At 31.4% G+C, this 11,043-nt stretch overlaps 1 protein-coding gene across 2 annotated transcripts in view; it reads right to left on the bottom strand.

Annotated features, from left to right (window-relative positions):
• The window catches only part of MagR (Iron-sulfur cluster assembly 1 homolog MagR), a 57,818-nt gene extending 47,505 nt beyond the window's left edge, over positions 1–10,313 (bottom strand). The window contains exon 1 of one of the 2 annotated variants that reach the window (XM_076539287.1): positions 10,024–10,313. In XM_076539287.1, the coding sequence (XP_076395402.1) occupies positions 10,024–10,107 (84 nt within the window). In that variant the 5' untranslated portion in view covers positions 10,108–10,313. The remainder of the gene's footprint in view (positions 1–10,023) is intronic. The other variant, XM_076539285.1, reaches the window with a different exon arrangement.
• Between the last annotated feature and the right edge of the window lie 730 nt (positions 10,314–11,043).

Raw genomic sequence — 11,043 nt, forward strand, 5'->3', positions numbered from 1 at the left:
AGTAATAACAGATACTCCCATCGACGCATTGGACCAGATATCCTTAGACATCCTAGGACCCATACCATTGGCTTCAAAAGATTACAGTTACATATTAACAATTTAGAACAATTTGACAAAATACTTAATAACAGTACTCTCATATCTATCACTTCAGAAGACGTTGCTAAAGCTTTCACTGAGTAGTTTATTTGGAAGTTTAGGTGCCCCAAAGCGATCCTTACAGATCAAGGAATATGTTTCATCAGCGCTCAAATAAAAAAACTAGCAAGAATCTTCCACATACAAACATTCAGAACATTAGTCTTCCATCTTCAAACAAATGTGTTGGAGTTTTGAATTTACGCGCTCTTAGAGAGGAAATTCGCGGACTTCCGCTATTCATTTATTTTTTGGTTGTTGTGCGGTGTGTTGGCGTGTGTTGCATACCCCGTCGGCGCGTTTTTCTTTTCGATACCCGACGTCTTGCTCTTATAATGTAATTTGCATATTTGTAATAAAAATAACTGCAATTAATATCAAAAAACCATCAGGTCATGGACCCAAGGGACTCAGAGACTTACGTGACCCGTGAAAAATAATAATTAACACTTAACGATCGAATGCCGTCATACTCGCGACATTATAAATATTCTAAACAAATTGAATGCCGCCATACAGGCGGTATGACGTGATATTTTAGGAAATCTGTTATGTTTGGCCTTAATTATACATGCAACAATTAAAGGCGATCGGCAATTGTTTTTTGACGCGCTCTAGAGCATTCCTCTCCGAGCATTAAGCGAAAATACATCGTTTTGTATACGGTCAATAAAGTTTGTTATTGTCATTTTCGGAGCACTATCTGTTAGAAGAAAGAGAGACGGAGTCGTGCATGCATGCATGCTATTTTTATTTTTTCTATCCACAATTTAAGCCTCATAAAATATGGCGAAGAAAAGGAGTGTTGAAGAACCAAATACCAGTAGAAACCTGAAATTTTCTAGTAGCGAAGATGAATTTTATATGTTTGGAAAAGAAAATTGGAGAAATGTAGTAGATGAAGATGAAAGTGATAATTACGTTAGTTCTGATAGTGACTTACTTCTTAAAAAAAAAAAAATGTTATGCCTATTACGGATAGTGATACTGATGATGAACTCGGCCAGAACGAAAATATAAACGGTGATAGCGACGATTCAAGCGAATGGGAAAATGTTACTGAACGAGATGATATTTTTCAACAAATAAAATTTACAGTATCTCCAAAAGTTACAGGGCCACAAATTTCTTCTAATATTGTTGAGCCTATTGATATATTCAAGTTGTACTTTACAGATGAAATAGTTGATAATATAATAAAAGAAACTAATAATTATGCAAATAGCAAAATAAGTGGAAGGAGATTGACAAAACGATCAATTTGGAATAATTTTGGAAAAATATAGAAAATTTGGGGCTTTTCTTTCTGTAATTTTCAATATGGGCACAATGCCGTTATAAAATAAATTTGAATATCGGTCAACAAGCAATATTAGCAGAATTCCATTCTATTCGGATACATTTACAAGGGATCATTTCAAATATTTTGGATGCTGCACTTGAAGAAACTTCCGCCCGGGTATCCATCTTTGAAAACGCGAATTCAAAGAGCTAGTCATTTTTTGGAATAGATAGATTCCAAGTTTTCACAGTACTTTATACCAGATCAATGTATTTCGGTACATGAAGCAGTAGTTCATTTTGAAGGCAAAATTGGTTTCATTACCTATAATCCCATAAACCCAACTAAATGGGGTATAAGAATATATGTTTTAGCCGATTCAAAATCTAGATATGTGTATTCTATTCTACCGTACTATGGTTCTATAACAACGGAAAATCTTCCAATAACTACCAGAATACCATTATATTTATATAAAAAATTATTAGAAAAAATTCCATCAACTGAAGAATATCATGTATTCACAGATCGGTATTATACAAGTTTATCTTTAGCTACCGAATTACTAAAACTGTTTGTACCACCTTCACTTTCGTTTGTACCTCAAAGGGAACTCTAGAGTCTAGGAAGTTCTAGAGAGCTCTAGGGAACTTCTTCAGAAGGCGATACAAACGAACCCTTTAAAGTAAAAACGAAAGTGAAGGTGGTACAAACAGGTACAAACGATTAGGAAATAGCACCCGCAGGAAAATTTGAAATATCTTAATAAATGGGGAAGTTACCCCTTGGGGGTACTTTCGAAAGGCGGTACAAATGGACCCCTTGGGGTACAAACGAAAGTGAGGATAGTACAAACGGGTACAAACGTCTCTTTTTATGATGGCGTTGAAAGAAATAAAAAATGTTAAAGTGGGGTGCTGGGGTATTTTCACCCCCTAGTAACTTTTCACTCCTTAGGGTACAAACGAAAAGAGAGGTGGTACAAACGGGTACAAACGAAGGCGAATATGATAAAATTCAAAGAAATAAAATTTTTAAAAATCGGGTACCAGATTCAGGTAAGTCTAGCAGGCTCCCTAATTAAGCGATCTGGTTTCGGCTGTCAATGTTCGTTTTGACTAAAAGGGTCATGGACAATTAGTTGTCGAGTCAAATTAAGAAAGAGTAACTGTTCCAAGGAAATAATTCATTTAGATTCAAACAAATTTTGAAATTTTGAATTAATAAAAGAATATTGTTCTGTCATTAGCGTAATTTCCGTAGTCGACTACACCGCGTTCGATATCAGATAAAATCATTAATCTGTCTAACTTTGCGAAAGTGTATTTGGGTACACTTAGAGAATCACACTTAGGTCGGATTCCTCGCTGCGGTAGACTATAACGCGCTAACATTACTAATTTCATAAAAAAACATTTATATAAATTACAAACGTATTAATCAAGTTAAACTTTGTCATTGCGATAGCTTCGAAACGAGAATCAAATAATATAGAATATCGAATTTAGTTAATTTTATAAAAGCGTAGTTAGCTTTATCCGAGATCAGACTTAGGCACGATTTAATATAAAGTATTAACTAGCGGATTTCATTTTGTTAGATTCACAATCATCTGTTACGTACTGTTTAATTTGTCCAATCAAAATCTATTTACTTTCTTTTGATCAAACCAGTATACTTTTCATATTTTGTTGTTATTTGTTACTTGTTATTTGTTAAATTCATCATTTTCATTATTTTATTGAATAAACCTTATTGTTGAAAGATATTGACTTGTGGATTTCACTCCTTAACCGTACACCACACGAATCCCACATTCTTTAGGTTTAGTTATTAATACAAAACGAGTCGTTCAATAAGTAAAAGCCGCTCTTTACCTCACTAGCGCTGTTAACATCTGAACCTAGGTTCCAGAGTCGTTACACATGTATTAAATACTGTAAATATAGAAATATTAATACCCTGTGAATATAAAAATGTAGGGATGCGAAAAACATCAACAACCGTTGCCGAACGGTAACCGTTGCGACAAGGGCAAAAATTTGTGTTCTAAAAACAGCTGTTTAGGACGCGTGCAAAAATCTCCTTTGCCAACGGCTTCGGTAATGAACATTGCAGATAGGTGATTGATCGCGGTACTGTGTGCGAGACAGAGAATATTATGAAGGGTGATAACCGCGAAATCCAAGTGTCCGTAAATGTATAGAAGATTTATGTATATAAACCGCGGCCTAAAATAGGAATGGTAAAAAGAATCATACTGTAATACCAGCGAGTATATAGCGAAAAGATTGTGCTAAGATTATAAAAAGAAGATCTACGAATAAATTATCCAACCGAAAAATTACGAGGGATAGTTCTCTTAACGTACCATATCCTTACAGAAATGTATAACAATTAATCAAAAACACGTTGAATCTATATTAATTATGTTATCGCTCATTTCAATTAGATCCTCAAATGTTAAAATAAAATAGTATCTATATAATTTTTCTTTACTGTTCTCTGCAATTACGATATCGTACACGTATATTAAAAAGATTTTGTGTTTCATTTAAAGTTATTGCTTTCGTTTTAAAATAAATTCATTTACTGTTCAAATTGTGTTAATTGTGTTGTCTTATATTTAATAGTTTTCAATATTGTATTATAAATCTACATATACTCCCATTTCCATTAGACTCCTAACTTCTTAGCCAATTCTTCAGTTGATAGACCGTCTTATGATCTGGTATATAATCGACTACGACGTAAAATTAATTAATAAATGAATTTTACATCTTTAACTAATATATCATTTGTATTAATTATGAATGTAAATCTATTTAAAATTACTTAACACATTGACAGCCGGCCCCGCGAAAACGCGAGTTTCCGAGTCTGTCGCTTGAGCGCCGACCGCGCGAAAACGCGGATTTCTGAGTCTGTCGCTTGAGTAGCTGCCCCACGATTATGTGTATTTTTTTTTACTGATATAAGTGTTTTACACATCTATTTGTATTTACTTGCCATGGCTACGCCGATCTTCATTTGTCATACTCTAAAGACAAAACGTATACGCCGGTTCAGAAGCCTGTGTACTCCGCAAACAGTATATCTTTCGTACAGTTATGTTTTTGGTTAAACAGTATAACAAGTCTTTTTCTTCTGTAATTTTTTACCCATATAATATGAGTGAAATTATTAATGAGCATATTGTTAACTCTTTATCGGATTATTCGATACATTGAGAAGATCCTGATATAGAAGTCGAGGACATCGATAGTGATCTGGGTCCTAGAAGAAGATCAAGAGCTATTCCACTACAGCATTCAAGCTATTCCGATGATTTCAGTGATTGTGAAATGTCCACAGAACTGCATAGTTACAGTGAAGTATGGTCAGATGTCGATAAAATTCCTAACATACCAGATTTTACTGGTGAGCCCAGCCCAAAGATTTTTCCTACTAATAAGAAAAGCATAAAAGAAGTCGTCGAATTGCTTATTGGCAATGATTTGTTTCAATTAATGATCAATGAATCCAACATCTATTACCAGTAAAATAAGGACAAGATGAGTAAGAGGAAGAAAATGTCAAAGCGGCGTGATATTACTCTAGCCAAGATGAACAAATTTCTTGGTATAATTATAATGATGGGCCAGGTAAAGAAAGATGCAAAAGATTATTACTGGTGCTCCCATTTTTATACAAAAACCCCATCATTCTCCACTATAATGCCACGTAATAGATTTCGCCTTTAGAAGACATGGCATTTTTCAAACAATCAAACAATAACCGGTTTTAATAAGCTCGAGAAGATTCAGTCCATTCTGAGCTATTTATTAGATAAATTTAAATCAGTATATAGGCATAGGAAAGAACTTTCACTTGATGAATCCATTATTCCATGGTGTGGAAAATTATCTATAAAAACATACAATCCGGCAAAAATAATAAAGTATGACCTACTTTGCCTATACATACTATGCGAAGCTAGAACCGGATACGTTTCCAATATAGAAATATACTGTGCAGAAAGCAAAAAATTGGACCAGACAATTATATCATTACTTGATAAAAATATATGTTTGGGACACTGCTTATTATATGGACAATCTCAGATTGAAAACTGGAGAATATAGATGTAAAAGAAAAGGTGAAGTTTTGGTACAGGTGTGGAAGGCGAAACAGAAGGTCATATACATGGTTTCCATGATACATTTGGGAGAATTAATGAAAACAAATAAAATACAGTAGAAAACGAAACAAGAAATGATAAAACTGCATTCTGTCATAGAATATTATAAATATATGATGGGTATAGATTTGGCAGATCAGTATTTATCATATTATTCCATCATGAGAAAAACAGTGAAGTGGACAAAGAAGACAGTCTTGTTTCTTTTAAATTGTGCAACGTTTAATGCATTTAGATTATATGTACAAATGAAGTATAAAGCATTTTTCTTTTACTGTGTAATGTTTGGAAATTTATTTCATTAAGCATTAAATAATAGCTATGAGAAATAAAAAGTATGGAACAACTGCTATGCTTGGCAGCAATCCATACAAAGGGTATAGCCGGATAAGGTGGTCAAATGTGCCCTTGAGTCGAATTTGAGACCCAACTCGTCAGTCGGTAGCATATCCCAAAAAAACACCTCACACCAAGTTTCAACCCCCTATCTCATCCGTGGGGGTAGTAAAAGGGAAAAAACGAAATTCCGGTTTTTGGCCCTTTTTGCCTATTTAATTTCGTACAAAAATTCTGAAAAAATTCTAAAACATTGAGGTCCGGATAGCGCATCTTACAGAATTTTTTCAGATTTTTTGATCGCAAACTGTAGTCGTGAAAAATCAAAAACCGAAAAAAAATCCGAAAAAATGCGATTTTTTAGTGAAGATGTCGGAGCACTACTTTTATATTAATGTGGTAGTTAGGTATTAGTACAACTATTATTCTCTAATTTTTTCAGATTTTTCGGTGAGGTGCGCCGTAGTTAAAAAAATCAAAAACCGATTTTTTCGCGCGAAAAACTAACTTCTGCTTTGAATTTTTATACCATTTTCCCATAAAAGATGCATTAAGTAATTTTAAGAGGATTCACGTTCACACAATTGATCTATGGATTACAACAATGCAATTAACGTAATTAATTAGTTTTATGGTACGTTCTTTATATACTTAAATGTTTGAAGGGCTTTCAACGACATCGGTGGCGCAGCGGTTATGGCGTCTGACTGATAAACCACTGCATACTTTTTTTGACGCGGGTTCGATCCCACCCGACCTTACATTTTTTTTTCTTTTTTTTTTTTCTTTAAATTGTTAATTTTTTTAATTCTAATTATAGAACAATGAGTGTTACTTATTTAAAAACATTTCTAACGCACTTTAGATATATTTCAAGGTTTGTTTTTTTTTTAACTTGAAAAACTTTGACAACTTTAAATTCACATAAAAATAATTGTGGAACATTTTGACTATATATCTTAATTGTGCTACAAGTTTATAAATTTTCAGTTGAGTGCATATATCAGTACAATTTTTAAATACTTCATTTCTGGTAACTAAGTAATAGAATTATGTCTATTACTTGTTGTTATAAGCATTTTGTTAATCTTGAATAGTTGAAGATTAGGTTTTTTCCTACTCAGGTATCCGACCATTGTACGTCGGGATGTTGTAAACTTGATGTTTGAAAAATGGTTAATTCAATTCATCCTTGAAATAATCACGATGTACAATATTAAGCAAAATATGTCAAACAGAGCAAGTGATACCTGTTACAAATGAAGGCAGCAATGACGACGGATACATTTGACATAGTATTCCTTCAACAATGGAAAGTGATAAGTTACGAAAAATAAAATGTTTAAAAATAAAAATATATAAAATCGTAGCACAATTAAGACATGTAATCAAAATACTTACAATTATTTTTATTTCAACAGGTAGTTGGGGCTTTACTGGATAGTCTGCGATTAACGTAGGAGTCCCACGCTAGTCTAAGAACGTATAGACTGTGCGTAAATAAATCCTTTTCCCCAATGAAAAAAAAAAACAAACCTTGAAATATATCTAAAGTGCGTTAGAAATGTTTTTAAATAAGTAACACTCATTGTTCTATAATTAGAATTAAAAAAATTAACAATTTAAAGAAAAAAAAAAAAGAAAAAAAAATGTAAGGTCGGGTGGGATCGAACCCGCGTCAAAAAAAGTATGCAGTGGTTTATCAGTCAGACGCCATAACCGCTGCGCCACCGATGTCGTTGAAAGCCCTTCAAACATTTAAGTATATAAAGAACGTACCATAAAACTAATTAATTACGTTAATTGCATTGTTGTAATCCATAGATCAATTGTGTGAACGTGAATCCTCTTAAAATTACTTAATGCATCTTTTATGGGAAAATGGTATAAAAATTCAAAGCAGAAGTTAGTTTTTCGCGCGAAAAAATCGGTTTTTGATTTTTTTAACTACGGCGCACCTCACCGAAAAATCTGAAAAAATTAGAGAATAATAGTTGTACTAATACCTAACTACCACATTAATATAAAAGTAGTGCTCCGACATCTTCACTAAAAAATCGCATTTTTTCGGATTTTTTTTCGGTTTTTGATTTTTCACGACTACAGTTTGCGATCAAAAAATCTGAAAAAATTCTGTAAGATGCGCTATCCGGACCTCAATGTTTTAGAATTTTTTCAGAATTTTTGTACGAAATTAAATAGGCAAAAAGGGCCAAAAACCGGAATTTCGTTTTTTCCCTTTTACTACCCCCACGGATGAGATAGGGGGTTGAAACTTGGTGTGAGGTGTTTTTTTGGGATATGCTACCGACTGACGAGTTGGGTCTCAAATTCGACTCAAGGGCACATTTGACCACCTTATCCGGCTATACCCTTTATATTGAATTTATATTCAATACCTTTAACATGAAAAACATAATACAAATATTAGATTATTTTTCCATATTCTAAAACATGCTTTATTAATTGATACAATAGTCTTTTAAGGGTATTAGGGTTGACCTACAAGTTAAAAGCTACAAAAAATAATGTTTCTGTTACGTGTTGTAAAAGATAAATTAGATAAAAAAAATAACACAAGTATTAATACAAACTTTGTATAAGAACTTTGTAGAAGAAAAAGAAATCAAATTTTTAAAATGCAAATTAACAGTTAAAAGGAGTTATTGAAGAATTAATTTCTAATATTTTATGATATAGAACCATACGCCCTGAGTTACAGAAATAGCGGTGATAAAAATTTTATTTTCTGAAGGAAATTAATAATAACAGCTCTTTATAGAGCCATATGATGCGCAAAATCCATTCAGAAACCTCTGCATGATGCACATCAGGTAACGCTAATGCCAGTGGTATATGCCATAAATGCAAGGATTTCTTTAAAACGCTGTATCTTTGCAGAAAAAAAATGGCAATGGTGTTTCACATACTGGCAATTAAAAATAGAGGTTTGTACTTTATGCTCCTATAAACAGTATTGCCAGAAAAAAGTGGCAAGTCTACGCATTTCATCAAACTTTGTAATTTTCAATATAGTAAACATACCCCCGCATGTTACTGTCTACTCTTATCTACTCTCACAACCAATAGCTTATCAAATAGTGACTATACTTTTTAATATTTGAGCATAGCAAAATTCCTACACGTCCTAAAAATATATTTTCTTAAACTAATAAACATTGAAGAAAAGTAATTAAATCATTTTTCTAATAACTGTTTATGAAAATCACTGTCAATGTAATATTTCTAAGCAGGAATGTCTTCTTTAACACTAATTGTGCTACAATATACCGTGAAATAGTCAGGAAATCTGAAACATTAGTTAAAATTTGCTTTATTTGCCATTAAACAATGACAATATTCTAGCTTTAAATAAAATTGACACTAGTTCCTTATATATTATCTGAGTTATCTTGTACTTAAATACCTTAAATAAAATAAACATTCACATGTACTTGAGCCTATGCTCACGGTACAATTTCCATTTTCGTTATAATTGCCATTGATGGGTTTGATTTTAAATAAATGATTGTGAACTTCAATGATATGTTTAATGTTATTAAAAAAATACATGCTTTTATCTGTATAAAAAAGTACTTAAAAAAAAAAGTGCTAATATTTTATATCAACAGAGCTTTAATATTTCTTACATTACTTACATCTACATCACAAATACACATAATTTTTAATTTAATACTTCTAAATTTGAAGAGTTATATACTCAATTTTATTTATTAAAACTTCGTTTTTTGTATTAAACAAAACTTTAAAATATAGTACATTCATAGTAAATTTTTCAATGACAAATCGTCAAATTTTATCATTGAATTAGTCTACATAACCAATAAAATGATAATAATAGTTATATTTGTTGTGACATATTCGAAATTAGAAGCATTTGTTTAAATAATAATAAATTTTACATGCATATCGTTAAAAACATGAGGAGATATGTTATAAAATTGTTAACCTAACCTTAATTTTTTGAATTCGCAATTGTATTTATCAATGTTGTGCAATCAAAAAATATTATATAACAATAATTTAAAGCTATCAAATCAATATTAATCAGTCATTAACTCACCAACGTAAGAGCAGCTCTTGTAGCAAGTATCTTTCTACCTTTAATAGCACGAACTGTTGCAGTAGCAATTATAGAAGAAGCCATATTAAATTCACTGTAAATACGGATAAATAAAATATCACTGAACTGATTTAAAGTTCAGTAGCCAAAATACATTTAGGTTCCACGCGAGATTACTGTGACAACATACATATTTCATCTTATGAAACAATTTCAAAACATGTTCAACTAAGAGTAGGTTTAACAAGAGGTAACACTCCAATAAAAAAAAACTACGTTTAGAGAGAGACGAAATGTAAAAATCGAACAGAGTAGGGATATATTTTAGATAAAATACTCCGAAAAACAAGCATTTATTCAAACAAACAGTTTATTTAATACTAACATAGTGCTACCTGTCCTGTAAATTATATGAAATTATTCATGTACCATAAAATATATTGTAAGTTTTATCCATACTTACTACATAAGCAAACAAAATTATTTAGACATTTCATTTGTACATATATTTCCAATATAATGAAGAATAATAAAGAATATCTGAAATCTTCAGTTTATAGGTCCATTTTATTCTTCTAGTAAAAAGAAATTATAAAAATTCATCTTGAAAAATCAATGTTCCAAATATCATGCCATTTTGAGATTTGAAAACAAATAGCATATAATATTGAAAGAACAATTTAATAAACTGAACATTTAAAGAACATTTAAATTTCTAATCAAGCAATAAAAGATATTAATTAAGCAGATATATGCAAAACTTATTAGTAGCTCATTTATAGATAATTCTAACGATTGAAAGATAATTCTAAAAATTCATGCAAACTTCGTTTAGTATATGTATAATACAATATCTTTTAACATTTTTAATTTGTTTCAACTTGTGTATTATTTGATTTAGGAAGGGATAAAGCTATTAATTTCGATGAAAAATAGGAAGGCCTGACTTCAATTTACCTATAAATATTTTAATTACTCCATAATCAATTGGTTAATGTATTTTTTGTAAGTGGAGCACAT

Source organism: Megachile rotundata, chromosome 13 (genome assembly GCF_050947335.1).
Source record: "Megachile rotundata isolate GNS110a chromosome 13, iyMegRotu1, whole genome shotgun sequence".
In the NCBI taxonomy this organism is placed as follows: Eukaryota; Metazoa; Arthropoda; class Insecta; order Hymenoptera; family Megachilidae; genus Megachile; species Megachile rotundata.